The sequence below is a fragment of the Ischnura elegans genome, chromosome 6 (genome assembly GCF_921293095.1).
Source record: "Ischnura elegans chromosome 6, ioIscEleg1.1, whole genome shotgun sequence".
NCBI lineage: Eukaryota > Metazoa > Arthropoda > Insecta > Odonata > Coenagrionidae > Ischnura > Ischnura elegans.
In genome coordinates this window covers 31,840,750-31,859,888 of record NC_060251.1, presented here as the reverse complement: position 1 = coordinate 31,859,888, position 19,139 = coordinate 31,840,750, and the positions used below count along the sequence as shown (strand labels likewise).

The following is a 19,139-nucleotide window of genomic DNA, read 5'->3' as shown; positions in this document are numbered from 1 at the left end:
CAACTTTATTCTTTAGGCAGGCACACGCACAAGATCCCGGTACTCTACACTTAAACTGGGCTGGAATTATTTTTATTCGCTTTCTTCCGATCTAACTTTTCTCTCAGAACATAGGATTTAATTTTCTTGTATCTCCTTCCATTGAAAGTCCCGTAACCGCTTCGACCTACGACTCCAACTTTATTTCTCTCCTCCAGCTCCCGCTTTTCACCGTTTATGTCAAGTACTGCCTCGTTTGATATTTCTCTGAGCGGCTTACATTCTCCCCTTCTCTCACATCTGGAGCTTATTATTATTCTCTTTCCGAAGATCGCACATATCTGAACCCCCTTAAGGCATTGTTCCTTCTTACTTTTTTACTCTGATATTTCTCTTTTGTTGCTTCTTCTTCGTTTTTTTCCGAAAGCTTATGAGTTCATCGGTCGATTTCACGGGAACAAATGACTACCGGTTATATTCAATAATAATTTAACCGTTACAATCTGAAGAAGGCAATAGCACTAGAGGGGAAACATTAATAGATCTATCGAAGAGACGCGGAAAAATACGCGGAAGTCATTCCAAAAGGATATTTTTTCTAACCAATGGTTCGCAAAAGCTTCAATCTTTTAGTACTCGGTATGTTTTTGCTTAATTTGTTATCTTCAATTTTGATTCTTTGATTCTCAGATATTATTTTGATATTATACATTCTGTCCTACTCACAACTTTATGATTTGTTTTTTTACATTCATTCGGTATTCCATCGGGAGATTAATATTAAAAGGTAGAATGAAAGTCCAAGGCTAAGCCACTAAAGTTTGAATTATACTTCATAGAGGGTGTTGAGTACTTTTCCTTGCTCCATTTAGAGGGTGTTTGTTTGGTAGTGACGGAAAATTTCACCAAAGATCTTTGAAAGTTCAGCGATCAAACCGTATACTACCCGATCAAGTATGTTAGTAAAATTGAGAACAAAAGTCTGAAATTTAAATTAAAAACCGAAAATTTTCTCTATTCCTTTATTATTTTAATTCTTATCTATAGATTTGAATAATGTAAATAATTGTTAAGAGATAGTCACTTTACTATGAGAAGGACACGAAGATATTGCTGGAGTATTTATTGAAGTAGAAGAAAATGTTAGAGAGCTTATATGGGATGACGAAATCTGCAATCTCAGTTATGTGAAATTAAAAGTGCATAGCTTTTATAAAATGGCGGTAAACACTTAACTAAAACCAATAAATAGTGTAAAACAGCCAGTGTTCTATTTGAACATTCACAAATTCCTCCTCATAAGCCCAGATACGATCTCTTATGTTCCAGAGAACTTTACTGTCGCCACCTTTTTCTACTCCAGATACCACCCTGTAAATAAGCACGACGACAAATCTACGGACGGAATGGCAAGGAAAAGTTTTCGCGAGAGTTTCCAAGGGCGACCTGAATGTCGTCATGGTTTAAGATCACGTATATTGGCCCCCCTGTGTGCCCTGTTACCTCTTCTCGACCCGTTTCCCTTAAACCCTGTACTAACTCTTCACGCACGCGAGAAAGCTGAGATCCCGCACTCAGACACGCTTACCAACCCCGCGCACTTCACAAAGACTCCGGCACCACAATGGAAAAGAAGCTTTTCACTAATGCCAAGTTCTTATGTCTTTTGTTCTCCTTTGGATCGGAGTTGAGGGAATTCCTGAAGCACTTTAGTGAGCCCTGTTCTCCGAATGCCTGCCTTATACAATCTCCACCACTCAACACAAAATCCTCCTTCAGCTCCACCGTCTCAAGCTGCGCACTAAATCGTATTTTTCCCTCACTGCTCAACAAATCAGTCGTGGAAAAATCCGTGGTGTGATCTCCAATAGCAGGAATGCTTTTACTGCTTTCATTTTAGACCTGAAAGTCATTTCATGTTCCTCCTCTCAAAAGTACCCGAAGTTTTTCCATAATCCCTCGTGATAATTTCACCAATAATTCCAATAAATGTCTTCCGAAAATGTATAAATAAAATCTTCAAATATATTTTATGTGAGTCTTCCATTGAGCGTTGCGGTAACTTTTGCTCACCGTTTTTGTGAAAAAAACAGGATAAAATATATATAAATTTACTTACGATAAAAATTGTACTGTCTTAATTAAGGTGATTTATCGTCTTTCTAAATTAATTAATCGGTAAAGTCTCTCTAATTTTAACTTAAACGGCATTATTTATTGACTATTTATGTGACAGATCCGATATGTAATTGTTATTTACCAATTAAAAACATTCAGCTTGCCGTATCATTTATATAACCGCTTCCTACTTTTTTTAATTAAGTGAGGGCCCGTTATTTCATTACGAGCCGTTAAATATCGTAATGCAAGTTAAAAGCGTAGTGTCACGGTTATACACGGTGTAGAAAAAGAAGCACAAGTTCGATTCCATGAAATTTCAAATTTTGCTATTCTCATTCCGTTTACCGAGTTATTTCCTTGACGTTTATGTTCCAGTAGGAAAAATACTCTAATAATTTGAAAACTCGCAAAATTGGCATATCATTCCAGCCCGCGATTTATTTTCATTTTTCAATTGTCAAATACAGATAGTCCCTTCCATCAAACTATTCGGTACCACGAAATCAATTTACGCAGGTGAAAATAATGAATGAAGAAAATAAATTTGTGCCCTTTATTTTAATTCAGTGAGTTTTCCATTGATAAAATCATTTTTTACGTCTTATGGTAACGTTTGATGGTCTTTTCTGGACACTGTTACCTGATAATGACGTATATTTGTTGAAATAATTGACCTCAATAATAAAGACCAGTGCACAGTTTTCCTTTACCTACTTATGAATTTAAAGCGAAATAATGCAATTTTCAAACTCGAAAACTTTAGTGTGTGTTTTCCAAAGATATTTAGTGAATTATGTATACTATGACAGATGTATTATTCAAGGAAATATCAGAGGACTAGCATGTATTCTACCTTTATCTTGTAATAACCCGTAAGTGGGCATAAAATGAGAAAATTCCACCAGCATCTCGGTTGTGGCTACTCATTTTTTCCCCCATGAAATATTCGCTCGAGTATAAATTTTCTAAAAGAGTGGAAAGTTGATTTTAGAAGGAATCTTCTTTTCCACATTATTTCTTTTCATTATCACATATCTTCTTTTCCACAGCCATTGTGAACGTTCGCTGATCTTCGAGTTTATTTCCGCCTCTCTTCCAAGGAATCCTCTACACGCTGGCTTAGAATACCTCAAAGGGCAATTGTTCGTTCCACTTTCCCTTTCACCACTGCGGCATATTCAAATCGTATCATGAGACCGTCGCTAATGAATTCATTCCCCTGTGACCACAACGATACAAAAGGAAGGAAATGAGCCTGAGCTGTCACCTTTCGGAAGTTCGCCGCTCTCAAACATCATTGTTCTCCCGCCATCTGCTCTCTTTCCTTGGCATCAGTGAATTCAATCTGCCGGCATCGTTGCTGAATCCGTTTATTTGGCATGATTATCAATCTTCGTTACCGACTCCATTCTCTATACGCGGAAAATCAGCCGGTCGTCATTCCTGAATACTTTATCACGGCTTTATTACGCTATCTATGAATAAAGATTCCATTGGTATTGAAATTCACCCTTTTCATCAAGGCAGTCAGGTATATTTTTTCCATGAGGATGAAAATTATTTTTTTTGTTATTTTACATTAATTATGGTCTCATGAACACTTAAGCTAAAAATGTTGGCTATTTTTCACGCAATAAATTTTGTGGCCCATGCCCATAATTACGAATAGGTATTGAGATGTTAAAATCCTCTTAAGTTTGTGTCCATTTCAATGAACACCGAAATTTATAAAACGCCGTTCTTTAAATTGATGTTCTACATTCGACTACATTCATAAAATTCACTTTTCTTACACAAAATGCTTTGTAAATAGGTTGAACACCTCGTGAGAGATTTATTCCTCGAGCAGCAGCAGCAAACACCTCGAGAGAGAGACCTTATTGTACAGTGATTGTGCTTTGACTATGAATTCTATCGGTAAATTTTTTTTAACATGACTTTAAACTGAGAAAAAGCGTCGCAGAGGAAGACTCTCATAACTAAAGTATTCTACCAAAACAAATATTTTTCCTTTCATGCACAGTTTCTATTTTACTTTCATTTTTGTATATACTACTAAATTAATATTTCAACAAATTAATATCTTCTCTTTGTTACATGTGCAAAAGAGTATAGGGGTATTTGGTTTTTATTATCCACCAGAAATCCAATCTGAACAAATGATTAATCAGTTTAAGTCTTTAAAAACATCTCGAAATAGATGTTTTCGCGGCACAGAATTCACGAAAATCGATTAAAACATTTTCATGGAAATTTAGGATTTCAATTCATAAAATAGGTACTGAAAATCGTTGCATCAAACGTGAAAGAAATGCATTGGTTCTTCACGGAGTGTTTTCATATCGTTTTTTTTTTCCTCGTTAATGGCGGGATTCACATTTTTTTAGTGGTTCCAGGATGCCCAAATAAAATCCTCTTTTAATGCTGCGCTCCCGTCTGCCATGTCCTTCATTTTCCCAAATTAATAAGCCTGTATTAATCAATCCAAATACATCGCAGCATTCATCATTAATTATTAAGAGCCATATCAGGGAAATTTTATGCATATTAATTTTTAATGCATTTATTTTATAGAGTTTGGTCCAATCACTCTTTTTTCACCTCCGCTACCCTAAGTGCTCGAGCGTTAATGTTCAGTTGCCTATCCCTGCTTTAACGCGTCTAATGAGAGCATTTACGATAACACGGCCCCTTTCATTAGTTTGAGTACATTTCCCCATTAATGAAGCCAAATTGATTAAATGGCATTGGTAAAATTTTCGGACCCTATTAATGGAATCTTCGAGCTCTCAAAGTGCGAAATAGATTTTGAAGAGGGATAAACTGTATCCGAATTCGGTTATTTTGAATTTATAGCGTTAATGGTGGACATTTTTGTGCCACCTGTGATATTAATGTATCTTTGATAGTATATGCTTGTTATAGGTTTTGTTTTAATGAGAGAAATAGGTACTAAATTAAATACGTACCCGCGGTGTAAGCACTCATTGGAAAAGCATGGTTTAAGGTTTAAGGACAAGCAAAATAGTGGACGAGAGAAAATGATGACTAATTTTAAAATATTTTCTATCTTAACGGGCTGGAATGCAAAAGTAGTGCGGCCGCATAGGGGCGATTTACTTCAGAGCTAAATAGGAACTAAACGTGATGTTCCGATTCAATATAGGCAGAAGAGAATTACCAGATGCAATTTCAGTGTCTTTTGTTAACCTATGTCAGTTAAAAATGTTACACTTAATGTCATAGTAAATTTTATCACTGTTAATAATATATAACAAGTATATTATAGTGCGTTTGCTTTCTACAGACGAGGCATTTTTTAAAAAATCACTAATTCATTTTTAACTGTATGGCATTCCATTATAAGGTTTCTTTTTTGGATAACTTTTATTTATACCATTTCTATTTTATATAAATCGTCCCGAGTTTCTATAAATAAGCATCATCATCAGGTGTAAGTTATTATGAATTTGCCTTATATTTGTTACCTATTTACCTGACGGAGGAGGAGAAGAATTTTGATATGCGGAAATTTTGTTAAAAGATTTATCCGTCGAGGGCCACCTCATCAACTAACATTGGGTGTTTGGGGCTTAAATTCACTCTTCATGTTCAAATTAAAATAGAATCGAAGCATTGATGTTGGTTTTAATTATTATCTTCTATTTGAATCGGCAAAAATGTAACGCCCATGTGGCCGGTGGCTGATCATAGCTATATAAATGTAAATTTTCACAATTTTTCCGTTTCCTCGGAACAGATGAGTGAGTCTCGTGGGACGCATCTGAACAAATTGCGATCGTTTGTGCACCCCTGTCATAGAGACATTAAAATAAATTTAAAAACACCCAAAGTATACGAAAATTCCACAGGGAAAGCAATCATTCTCCTTCACCGGGATTCGAACCCGGATCCCTCAATCGAGTGCTTGAGTCAGTTAAACTACCGAGGCGCCATTCTCCTCTGTGGAAATTTGACTTTGATGGAATTTGGTCTCTCGCCTCGTTAGCTTCAACGGCTAAAGTACTTGATAGAAAGTCGAATCCCGGTCAAGGCGAATGATTTTTTTCTGTATAGAATTTTCGCACAATTTATGCATTGCGGGTGACTCACGTCGTCACTCGCAATTTGTAAAGTTATCACGTTGGCTATCCCCGGTGGTCCCGGTATTCTTAAATCACCTCAAGTACATAATGAGACTAACATTGGACTCCTCCGTTGTCTGCTTTGTTCGCAGTGGGTTTGTTGGACATCAACCTGAACCACAGCAGTTCGTCCGGTCCGTTGCAGGCGTCCCTGAGTGCATCGTCCTGGTGGTCGGCACTTGGATCCGGAGGATCGTGGAGGCCTTTGGACTGCACGGCGCGTCACATAGTTGCCATCGTGATCCCCTACAGGGACAGGTGGCAGCACCTGCTTACTCTCCTCTCCTACCTTCACCCCATTCTGCAGCGGCAGCAAGTAGCTTACAGGGTTTTTGTCGTGGAGCAGGTGAGTCCAATCAATCAGTCTCTGCTAAGCGTTGGAAGTAGTTCACAATAATTGCTTTGGGAATATATTCCCCTATACTGCTTATCGAACCGGACTTTCGACTTTGCAAACCTCTGCTCAGTCCACTATACTACCGGGAATGTACCAAATACTCATATACTGATATTATTCGTATAGACGGGTATTAAGGACATGTTTCCAGAGCTATTTTCATTCAAATTCAATTCAAATTATTCCATTACAGTGAATGGAGAAAATTCAAATTTACTCCATTTACGGCAATGGAATAAACTACTGAAAATATATGTGTGATGAACTCCTGAAAATATATGTGTGATGAACTCCTGAAAATGTATGTGCGTTAGGTATCTAGTCTTAGGAAATTTCTCAGTGGGAAAGATTTCAACAGCCACAGGGAATTAATTATATGTGGCATAGATTTAAGACAGCATACATAATCATGAATTACAAAGTATTTGTTATTACATATTAACTGTAAGTTACGAGTGGCGAAAAATACGATTTGTTTTGAGAATTTCATAGCGTAATGTATATAAACTTTATTTTGAAATTAATGAGTCCTTACAAATAATAGGGGATTGCATAGATAGTAACCCGTATAAAAATATATTTATGTAATTTTATTGATATATGGCATTAAATTTTATTGCACCTTATTTTTAGACATAAATTATTATCAATAATTATGGGAGGACACGATACTTTATCCATGTTATGAATTATATTATGTCATATTATTTTGTTGTAAATAGGTATATTTGACTTGCACATGTTGCCCAGCTCAATGATCTTCATTATCCTTGATATTTTAGAAGAACTGATGAGAATACCAAGGTCACAACTACCTTTCCTTTTTTCATTTTCAGTGGAAAAAATTTAACCGACCTTTATGCTTTGAGTAAACCTCATAATAAGGGTTCTTAGAGTGGCGCTGAGAAGGCAAAAGTAGGCGGGAGTGTGGTTATTTTTTGAGCCTTTTGAGGGAACTTTGTAATGGGTCTTTCTTTCGGTGAAGCTTATTAAAACTGTTGCTCTCAATAGCGGGAAACCTGACTTCTTTGCGATAATAAACAAAGAACCTTTACAAAATATCACAAAAGAAATCTTCCTCCCGAATTCCTACCTATCTTATTTCCTCATGCTGGAAATTATGTGGGAACGTGACAATGCATCAGCGAGTCTAAGACAATGCCGATGTATTATTATAGCAATGAATTATTTGAAAGATGAAAATTCTCACCCAAAATTTCAGGTATAGACACGTTATTTCAATTTTTCCTTGATTTGTTTCATTTACTGTTGTATAAACAAGTTTATTCAGAAGATACGGCTACCAACCAAAGCAAATATCTTCTGTCACGATTACTTGTTTCTGATCGTTTGTTGACAATTTCACTTACTTGGTGTAAATTCATTGTAATAAGGTACAAACAGCTGTAGTAACTAACCATATTATTTTATTTGCTCAGCCGATTTCAATATTTATACGTCATTATCAAGAGCTGTCTGAATAAAAACCAGCTAGCCTTGTATATATATATTTTAGGTTACACCTACCAGCAATATTCATACCAGGCTAGCTGGTCTTCGTTTTGACAGCCTTTGATAATCACATGCCAACATTGAAATCGGTTGAGCGAAAAAAAAATAGTTTGGGAAATTACCACAGCTGTTTGTATCTTATTGATATACTTGTTGGTTACTTGAGAGCAGAAATCTGTGGACAGGATTTCTCAGCAATAAAGGGCGGGTTGCAGCGTCCATACAATGTCATGCTTTCCATTGCCATGGCTTTTCCCTACCAGATCATTGTAATTTACAGGAAACAGTCGATAGGTAAAGAGAACCGCAGGAAGAAAACGTTGCCATTACACCTATTTCAAGACCTAGAGAATTCATGTTGTCGTTTCAAGGGTAGAGAGGCAGAGTATAAGGATGAGCGGAGGCGAAGATCGCATCATGAAATCCCTGCCGAAGGGGTGGGATATGTGTTGAGGTTTAGCTATAAGGGAGGCGGTTGAATTGTGTCTGGGAGGGGTTAGATGGACATTACGAACATCCCGGACTAGCAGGGGGTGAGGGAGGCATGGTTTTCTGTTGGCGCGCGAGGGGGCTGCAGGATTTTCGGCGCGGCTTTCGTGTTTTCGGCAATGGAAAAACGGTGTCGGACGAAGGGTATAGCCTCCACGGGACCCTGGGGACCCCATACGACCTTCTTTCCTCCAAACCTTCCGTTATATATCCCTTTTCCTTCCATCCCTTCGCTCTTTGTGGCCCCCTGCTTCTCTACTCCCTATATGCCTTTTATTTAGTTTTCTTTTCAATCCACATGTATCCATAGACTTGAGCAACCCTCCTTTGAATGTTTATCGTGCGTTTGAATACGGCATTTATGTGGAAAAGGGGAGATTTTCACAAAAGAAGCTCATGAAAAGGTCGATTCTGTTCCAGTACAAAAGAGTGAGGTGAAAATAAAGCTTTTTATCCATGGCGCAGAGGTCTTAATCCTATTCTCACAAATTGGTCTCTAAAAAAAAGGGAGATCTTTTAATTTAAGCTCTTTGTTATTACTGTTACAGTTGAAAGAATTATCGCTATCCCCGCATCAATATAACCGGTGATTTCTTGGAAGAGAGGAGTGTGTTCAGGAAGGAAAACTTTTATGCGAAGATATTGGCCATAAAATCCCGACACAATATCAAAGCGGCAGACCTCTCTCACGCTACAAATGCTAACCAAGCTAGGACGAAACAATTTTGGTAACCAATAAATGAAAACCCAATCCTTTTAATGCGTCTACTGCATAGTTTGTGGAGCAACATGCCTAGCAACCATGTGTGGCATATACAGTGTATGCCTCAGCGACTATGTTTTGGGCATAACTTGATAGTAATTCAGTTATTTTTTTTATTTTTTCGGCTGCACTCCACTTATTTGGTATTACCAAATTTTTTTCGCATAGTCATGTGTGTTAAGCGCAAGATTAAAATATAATTTTGCTAACACGCTTTAGTTCTCAATTGAAGGAATTATATTTTGAAAATTAGAAAAATTTTATTTATGTAAAAATATCCTAAAACTTTTCGGGTGAAGGTCCACAGTGACATATTTTCTATTTTCAAGAGCTATTTTCAAAAGTTCTAAAATCGCGTTTTCGTGTATAATTTCTATATTTCTGTGAGTGGAGCCAAATATTCCGCATGGCGCAATATCTCACCTAGGCCTACTATTGGTCCAAGAATTTTTTAAAATATCTCTCGGAGGCCTTTTCACCATCCTTATCTTGTCCTGTCGTGTCAAGGAAAGGACACATCTTAATTTTTATTTTACCGGAATCTCAGAGTTATATTTATTCTCGGAGCCGTGAATACCCCCCTCGTCTCTCACACAGAGCAACAATTACTCTTCCCCATTCCACGTCTTCTTATGTGTTTCTCTTTCTCACACATCCGCATCAACTTATATTTTCCGTCTTTCTTCCTTTCTTGTATCTCCCGTCAATATATCGACTGATCTGTCTTTTCAAAATGTCTCTCCCGATTCTATATTTCCGAGCCATGCTCTTGTCATTTCCGCATTCATCATCCTTTGGCACTATTTTTCTGAAAGCCCATTCTTCTTTTCCCAGAAGTTACACAAGAAAGAACCAGGAATCGAAAATAAGTCAGTCACTGTAGATCAAGTTTCGTCATAAAAAATCTACTACGTGGTGTTCTTGTAATTTTATTTGGCCCTGGACTTGTATCACTGCAGTTTAGTTTCTTTTACTCGGCCAGCTCATCATTGCCTCATTCGATGCCATGGTGAATATTATAAATTCACCAAATAAACTATTCCATTATTTCATATTCATACTTTTGACTATTTTCTTATTTCCCTATTTACTCTCCTCCGTGCGTAAGCCTTTTGGTGATCCAGAGTTTTTTATTTTTATTTATTGACTTTATTTTTATTCATATCTGTACCAATCGGGGCCAAAAAAAATATTAAAATTTAATAAGGAAAATATGATATAAGCAAAGATTACCTGAATGAAAATAAAATTGCCTCGGCAAGCTCATTTAGCCATTTTCATGTGTTTAAGATGGTGCCATTTTTAAAATAATCACGGGCCTCATCAGTAGTGCCATAAATCAAATCAATTTTTTCTTTTTTTTGCCGTGATTCTCATTAAATATAGGTCATCAATATGATTGGATGTTAATTTTAGGCAAGTGCAAGATTTACAATCAGGAATTAATAGTTATTGCCGCTAAATAATTATGTAAACACAACCAAATTAGTCCTTATTTCAAAGCTACCTAACTACCGTAGTGTTAATTCATAATGATAGTCTCAGAACGTCCTCTTGCGGCCTCTTCTGAAAATCAATAAAAGAAGGATATTCTTCGCACCACACCTTCCGAAAATTTAAATTGTTTTGCTTGTTAATGGCTGGAACCCTCCTTAACTCTGAGCTAATTTATAGCCTTAATTTATGAAAGAGAAAGCAGGATCATTATGGAAAGTAAGGGGGCACATAAGTACCAAAGAAAAGCAATTGGCTCTGGTAGCCTGTTGATAATGGGCAGTTAGTATAACTGAAGTATATTGATAGCATACGCAAATAAATTAGTTAAGAGACGGATGAAATAAGTGGTAAAAAGCACTTGTATGGCTGAAATACTAAGACTAGGGGTTATTAAAATAGCCTTATCATAGGGAAAGAGATCCTGAAAATGTATTCCTACTTTAAAACATAAAATACGTTCCCCTGAGAGGAGTCTACTGGATATGGATAGCCTTGAATCAGAATTTGATGCTGTACGTCTTCCCATGGTAGTAGAATTCTATATTGCCTATCATTGGTCTTTTATTTATATTGCTGGTTCTTGCAATCCAAGTATATACTTGACTGCAGTCCCCTTATTTCATCCTTTCCCAGGTTTATTCTCCTACACCATGCTTGTTCTTCCTTTCCATGTTGAAAATCATGCGATTTTATGTATGTAATATTCAGGGGTGCCGACTTATAAAAAATATTGGGGGGCCCATATCGGGGGTCTTACCCCGGGAAGAGGTTAAATTCAGAGTGTGTCTCAGCACCGTAACACTATCATAATTCACACCACTTGTTTTCAGTTAACCTGCTTACTGCCTTAAAATTATTTGTTTTAACACATTATTGAATGCATTTTAAAAGATATCTATCGTCAAACATGGGAAAATACCAATATATTTTTGTGATTTTCCCAAATCATAATATAACTTAATTATTTTCTTGAATTATTGAGGGGGCTCAGCCCCCCCTAACGAATCTTTGAGGGGGCTCGGGCCCCCTCAGGCCCCATGGAGTCGGCGCCACTGGTAATATTAATAACTTCACCTTAGCTTGCGATTGCGGTTATTTCCTTAGTAGCCTTCATGGTATTTTTCATTTAAATTTGAAATGCCTCAGTTTCTTCAACTATCCTCCTTTATTTCCCCTAATAATGGTGCTTGTATATATCTCTTTTCATTTTTAGCTCATAATGCCTCATATTTTCTTTCCTAAATCCCCAAATTATCCAAATATCAGGAGTCAAGGAGTAAATTCGTATCTATCACCGGCTATTTGACGTTTCATTTTATAATTACCCTATATGAAAAGCAATAAAACATGATTTTTCAGTCATCATTCATTTTAATTAGGTAATCTAACCGTGTGGATATGAAAAATCCTATGCCTTCATATATTTGTAAGAAATATAAGTATGAATCTCAAAATTATGAAAAATGATTTTAAGTACCTGTATTGGAATTTTTTAATCATTAATATAATTTGAAGGTTACTACGATATGAATTCTAGCTATATAGGAAGAGATGTAGGAGATATGAAGGCTAGCAAATTTAAAAAAGTGCTTTGATACTTATAGGTGAGAAGAATGTTAATACACGCATGCCTAAAATAATTTGGAGCTACCCAAGATAATGAATAAAACATAATCATTCCCCTATTATTTTAATTCTTCCAGTCTGGACAAATAAATTGGTATATGTATCGAATTTTTCGCGCATTTAGAGATTTTTGCTTTAAAAAATGTATCTGCAGTTTTTCATTGGCATGGCGTTTTTCTATAATGTGTTTAGGAGGGTCGGAAAACTTTTATGAATTTTTTCTCTTCCCTATTTATTTGATGTCGGAGGATTTTTTTGTGTTCCCTCTCTATCTTCCGTAAAAAAAACGAAAATGGGGCCTCAGGGCAGGTTTACGTGAAAAGCAACCGATAGGGTTGTGCTTACGCTTACCCTAACCTACCTCTGGTCCTGTCAACCAAAATGTTGCGGTCAAATTTGATAAGGCAGTCAACCCGAATAATGCGGGTCCAATATTGGCGATAGAGTGGATAGGAGCGTGGTGCCAATCTCTCCACGGAGAGACCATACCATAAACATTGACTCTTCGCCTCAGCGGTCGGAGTGAACAGAAACCGATACGGAGTCCTACATCGGTCCCAAGTCAACGCTTTTTCGGGTAGTAATTTTCCAGAAGTGAGGCGAGGAAAACGCCCTCAAAAAGGTACTCATCGCTCGTCCCTGCCCCTATAAGCTTTGATGGCGAATCTATTCCGGAAACTCTATAGAGAGGCGCGAGAATCTTTTTTTGCGGAAAAAAGGTACCCGCGGAAGGGCGAGGCAAGGATGGTTGAATATTGGTGCAATTTCATTTCCCTCTATGACGCTGCATATCGCGTGGGTACCGGACCGCGTATGTTTCAAAGCTGCATTATCACAGCCCGAAATAAATAATAAGATTTTAGAGTGAAGACTCTTCATGCGGCTGACCTAAATGGAGGAAACTGGATTTTCCATGACCTACCGAATGAACCTTTTGTGATGTAAAAATTGGGAAACACAGAGACGATGGTATTCACAGGCCCTTTGGCCACGAAAGTGTGGGAAGTATAATGAAATGGTTTCTTTTTCACATTTTAGGATGATTCAAAATTTAAATTGGCTCACTTTCTGTACCTAAGTGTTCTGTGTTGGCTATCCAATATCGTATTTATTGCCATTGTAATGATTTAAACACATCATATTCCTGTCTTTTGATTGTATAGTTGCAGATGAATGCATCGAGGCCTCTCAGAACCAATCAGTAAATCTACCTCTATTTCGAATCTGAATCCAAAAGGAAAATTCCGAAACTGTTACCAGTCTTTCATTAGACCCGTCCTACCCGTCTTGGCTTTTTGAAAATGTTTAGTCATGATTTGATAAATTCAAAATCTTGTAAAAGTATGATAAGCCACTCTTAATACTTCATGCTGTGATATCCTTATATCTTCCTTTACTGAGTCTCTTTATTTAAATATCTAATAAATCTAAACATAACTTAGCATCTTTTACCGTGCTTGTGGCCTTTTTTCTACTGTGACACTAAGTAAGCAATTATAGAGCATTTAATGTGATATTATTATATTCAAAAAATATTTCTTTTGAGGAATGTTTTCTGTCACGCACATTCCCCATTTTTAGGTTCTCTTCCAATGGACGATTATTTCTTTCTTAATTTTTGGGCTTATATGAGAGGGCATGTACAAAAATAAGTCTTTCCCCCTACTTTAGGGAATCCAAACCAATTTTCTTGTGGTTACGACTCCTTTTTCTAAGGTCTTTCTTTTTCTCTTCAGAAGTTCCTCCTTCATTTTTATTTTATATTAAATCCATTTTTTTCTCAGTATCCTTTCATCATCTTTCCCTGTCGAACCATCATATAGCCTTTCTATTTGTACTAACTTCCGGATGAGAGTACACATAACTTGGGGTTTCCCTTAGCCACGCACGAGTAGGACAAGGGGTTTCCCTTATTTCCAAGGCCTTTCACTTTTCTTCATCAGGCATAACATCTTTCCATAAAGAGCTAAGGGAATTGTATTGAAAAGTAGAAAGAGTCTCGTATGCCTTCCCTTCCAGCGAATAAGAATAACTTCTTTTCTGCCACAATAGCCTGGGGAGGGTTCGGCGATTATTAGGGTTCGAAGAGATCATTTTATTCCTCTTAGGATCCCAAAGGCAGCCATTGCCTCATGCTTTTAAGAGAGTAGTACAAAGATAAAGTTCTGAATTGAGGTCTCTACGTTCTACACACGCCATTAATTTGAAATAGATACAATATAAAAGTTTGGACTGCTGATTCTATTCCCGTAATATTCAAGTAAGGACCAACTTTGTGGCACAGCAAAACCAGAATTTTAACTTTTGGTACAATTTTACTGACCTCAGTTTCGATAATATTTTTCTTATTAATCCTTGATAATGACTGTAACTTCTGGCATAATTTAAGGAGGCACAATGCGTTTCTTTGGTGTTTTTAATGCTTATTGAAAGGAATTCATCGTTGAGTATTTCACAGAATTCCATATTTGGACCTGCGTTTCCATTTATACCGTAAATTACGGTCACCTGTCTGGCATCCTGCTGCAATCAAGGGTTCAACTCTTAAATTTCCCATTGCAAGCGATTTTTTCATCAATGGTTAATACTAAATGTGAGGAAAATAAAGGAAATTATGTTCCGATAAGTTAATTGCTCATTCAGACTTTGAATTTGTATAATCTTCACATTTATACTTCATATTATGAACTTTATGATAGATAAAATATGGTTACTGTTCTTATCACATGTATTTGATGCGTGAAGTGAGTGCTGAAAATTATATTCTAGTCTCGATTTGTTTTAAATTTAAATAATATAATTTTTCATTTGATGAATACATGAAATAATTTCATTAAGCTATACATTTTTTTGTGGAAAACTTAGATTTTTGGATTTGAAGGAATTAAATTTTACTGTTTCCATTCCTTCCACTACTATAAAATATTTATTTAAATAAAAGAAGGTAGCACTTTTCCGCGATATTTTTATGCTTACGACGCGTTTTGGCTCACAGAGCCATCATCTGGTACGAGAGTCTTGTACTAAATAATTTTTTCCCAGATTTCTCTTTCATAATAATTCACACCGAAATTTCGGAAGATTATTAATAGGAACGGCGATATTTTAATGGAAGAGTGAAAGCGTTGAGAACCTGGTGAGCATTTTTGGAGGGAAAGGGCTTGAGTTCAAATTGAGGAGAAGAGCGCGTAACAGGGTGTATAGCGAATGGGTTGGTAATTGTGTTACGGGGACGGTGAGGAAAGGCAGAATATTGGAGCCACGTGGAATAGGTGGGCAAAACACTCGAATATTGGAGACGGGGGTGGGAAACAGCAACGCTCCTTAACTTTAAATGGGTGTAAACGTAGAGGCTACTCATTTAGTGATTCCTGTTGGTCGACTCGTGCTCGCAGAGCTCATGGCTGGGAGAGTGTACTTTGGCAGGTAATTTACAAGTAATATCAGGCAATAGAACTAATATTTGGATACCTTTTGGTTGATGATTTTTGTTAAGGATTCCAAAGCATCATTCTTGCAATTCTATTTATGTACTTAAGAATTAATTTATTTTATTTATTTATTTGTCTTTACCACCGCGCATACAGCGTATTTAAAACCTTTACAGCGGGGGCATATTTACCGAACAATAATGTAGGGTGATCACACAAACCCATGCCCAGGATAGGGATAACTTACCGGGGCGGGACTCGAACCCACGACCTTCGGTTCGACAGGCAAGGACCTTGCTACGCCACCGAGGTCGGTAGGGGTCAGATTAGCTTTTGCAAGTTATTGATATATTTTGTGCTAAATTCTATACTATTAACTGAGGTGTTAACGTTTCATCTGCAATCATTTACTACTATTGTATCCGTGCAGACAACTTTCACTCATTCAAATGGGTTGCAACCACTTTTAACGCAGCGAAAACAGCAAAAAAAGTGTGCCAAAAAGAGCAAAATCTGCTTCAGAAGAACTTAAAACGGCATAACCCGGATAAAAATAGTCATTACTTGTAAAAAAAAAAAAAAAAAAAATTCAAAGTTTTATTACAATCATCCGGCTGCAAGAAATAAAGCGGTGCCCACCGAGTTGATTGTGTAAGAAGTGCCTAATGACGTCTAAAATCTATTTCACGATTGATAAACTGTCTTAGCTGCGAATAACAAGATGTTTCAGTGCCGACTAGCGTCATGCGAAGTGAATTAACGATAAGTTGAGTACTTGTGAACAAAGTTTTAACCCTCATAGTGCCACGGGCAGTTATACTGGCTTTTTCTTATCTCTCAATTAGCGCCACAAGACAAAATATCGGCTTTGAGGTATTTCATTGTTAAAATTAACAATTTTGCAGCAAAAAAATCTTGGATAAAAATTAGGACTAATCATTCAGTCGCAAATTAATATGATAACAGTAAAATTTAAAAAAGAACAGTATGTTGATGCGCAAAAAAATGGCGTAACAGGATTTTTTTTATCGAAGACATTACATTTAATTCAAATGCCTTTGGCATATCTCGCCAGTGCCATTCCAATTAGGTGGCACTTAGATGGTTAGTGTACCGATTAGATTATCTAGGCCTTAAGAAGTGTCGAAGTAAGATATTTATGCTGGGGAAAAAATTACTTTAGCTAACTCAACGCCACTATGAGGGAAGGAGAATAAAATTTCTGCTTCTTTCCAATATTTTTCGACTCCACAGCGTTTTTTCCACGCTCACCAATTTCATGGTTTGGTTCCGACAAAAAAATATATATATCCGGACGAAATCCCTGCATTTCCCTTCAATCATAACTTTTTATGTGTATCGGAATCGTTTTATTCGTTTATTTTTTTTTGTTGGCGCCCGTTTACTGCAGAACTTTTATTGCGAAAGTTTGGCCCAAATTCGGCGCTGGTGTTCTGCGAAATTAAAAGAAATTATTTCCTCGGGAAAATTGGCGATTTGTTTGACCCCCGGAGAGTTTGAGCCGATCCGAATAGCTAGGCGTCTTTCTTTTTTTTTCTTTAATTTTGGAAAACTCTGTTCTCGTTCGTGGTATTGAAAGTACGGGTATTGATTACCTCTCCTTTCGCCATCCTCCCATATTTAGGTCCTCTGCAATTCGGATGAAAATAGAAAGGGGACGAATTCGAAAGAACGCTCTCTCGCATTCGCACGCTTCAGAAGAAAAATAAATTGAAAAAGATGCCTTTGATTAAGTAAGAAATGTAATTCCATGCTTCGTTTGTCTGATACAGTGAAAATACGAGGCGTGTGAATTTGCTGAATTTGCGCACGGGATAATTAACCATTACCACCCGCGACCCACTAACATTTTAAGGAAAATTCACGTTAAGAAAATAAGTTGTATTTTTTGCAAATTTTTGGAGGAAAAAATTTTTTTATAGCATTGAATAATTTACAATAGCGTCATCAGTACTAAAGCTATATAACTTCACATACCGAATTTATTGGCTATTCACTTAATAAGTAGTTCATTGACAATCCTCATTTCATAAGAAATCTTGTAGTATATTGTACATTTACCCTGTCTAAAATGTTGACTAATGCTAAAACGAACAAGCATTGATCAACACTGATCAAAAAATCCGGCTTAAAACTTCAATTTCAAACCCCGGTTTATTTTTTCCAGAAAATATTAAATTTGGCAAGGCAGCATATCAGCATTCTTGCATGGATTCATTTCTATACGGAAAACCAAAAGGCTTTCCATTCAATAATTTCTGGAAAGTGCAATTGACATACTAAATTTTATATGGGATCTAATGACAATATTTGTCAAAGTAATAGGAAAGTATTGGTTAATTAATGAATATTTATTAGTAAAATAAGAAACGAGAGAATGCTGAAAACTTTGTTGCATAGAAAAATAATAGACAAGCAGGGAAGGGGGAGGAAGAGACTACGATTTGTTGATATAATGCAAGCAGTTACTCCTAATCGTGAATTTAAGACGGACGTTCAATGTGGGATGGTCGCAGGGCGCGATGACTTGTAAAAAAATGCACCAACACCCAAATGGTATAATATCTGTTATAATGGTTATAATAACTCCGCAGGAAAAATATCGAAACGTGGTAGTCTTGTGGGATTGGTTGTTTATCCAAGGGTCAGGATTTAATCTCGAGTGAAGCCTTAGAACACACCCAAAGAAAAAAATCCTCGAAGTGCGATGTGATTCAGGGAAATGGACTGGCCGGGATATCAATAATAATTATTAATAACATGATTACACACACATTATTAATACTAATAATAATTACTATAATACCACCACCACTATTAATGCAATAAAATACGGTAAATACTGTCATAAAAGATGATGAAATTCACACGCGTTCGGTTAAGTGTGGAGTGAGGTCTATCCTCACCTATGTAAACTCATCTGTCGGTTTGAAACATTAAGTGACTAAGTAAAATAATGTATTTTCATATTTTCTTTAAAATGAAAGATATGTATATCGGCCCGCGGCAATAAGAGGGTAAAGACTTTGTTCACAACTACTCAACTTAGCGTTACTTTTCATGACGCTTGCCGATGCCTGAAACATCTCTTCATTCACAGTTTAGAGTATGCATCAATCGTCAAATTGATTTAAGACGACATTAAACACTCGTCATTC

The 19,139-nt window shown here is 36.6% G+C and overlaps 1 protein-coding gene across 1 annotated transcript in view; it reads left to right on the top strand.

The window, feature by feature from the left end:
- Positions 1 to 19,139, top strand: part of LOC124161326 (beta-1,4-N-acetylgalactosaminyltransferase bre-4-like) — a gene marked incomplete at its 5' end in the record, with an annotated part of 177,366 nt that overhangs the window by 17,720 nt on the left and 140,507 nt on the right. The window contains one exon of the mRNA XM_046537639.1: positions 6,338 to 6,591. Within this exon, the coding sequence (XP_046393595.1) occupies positions 6,338 to 6,591 (254 nt within the window). The remainder of the gene's footprint in view (positions 1 to 6,337; positions 6,592 to 19,139) is intronic.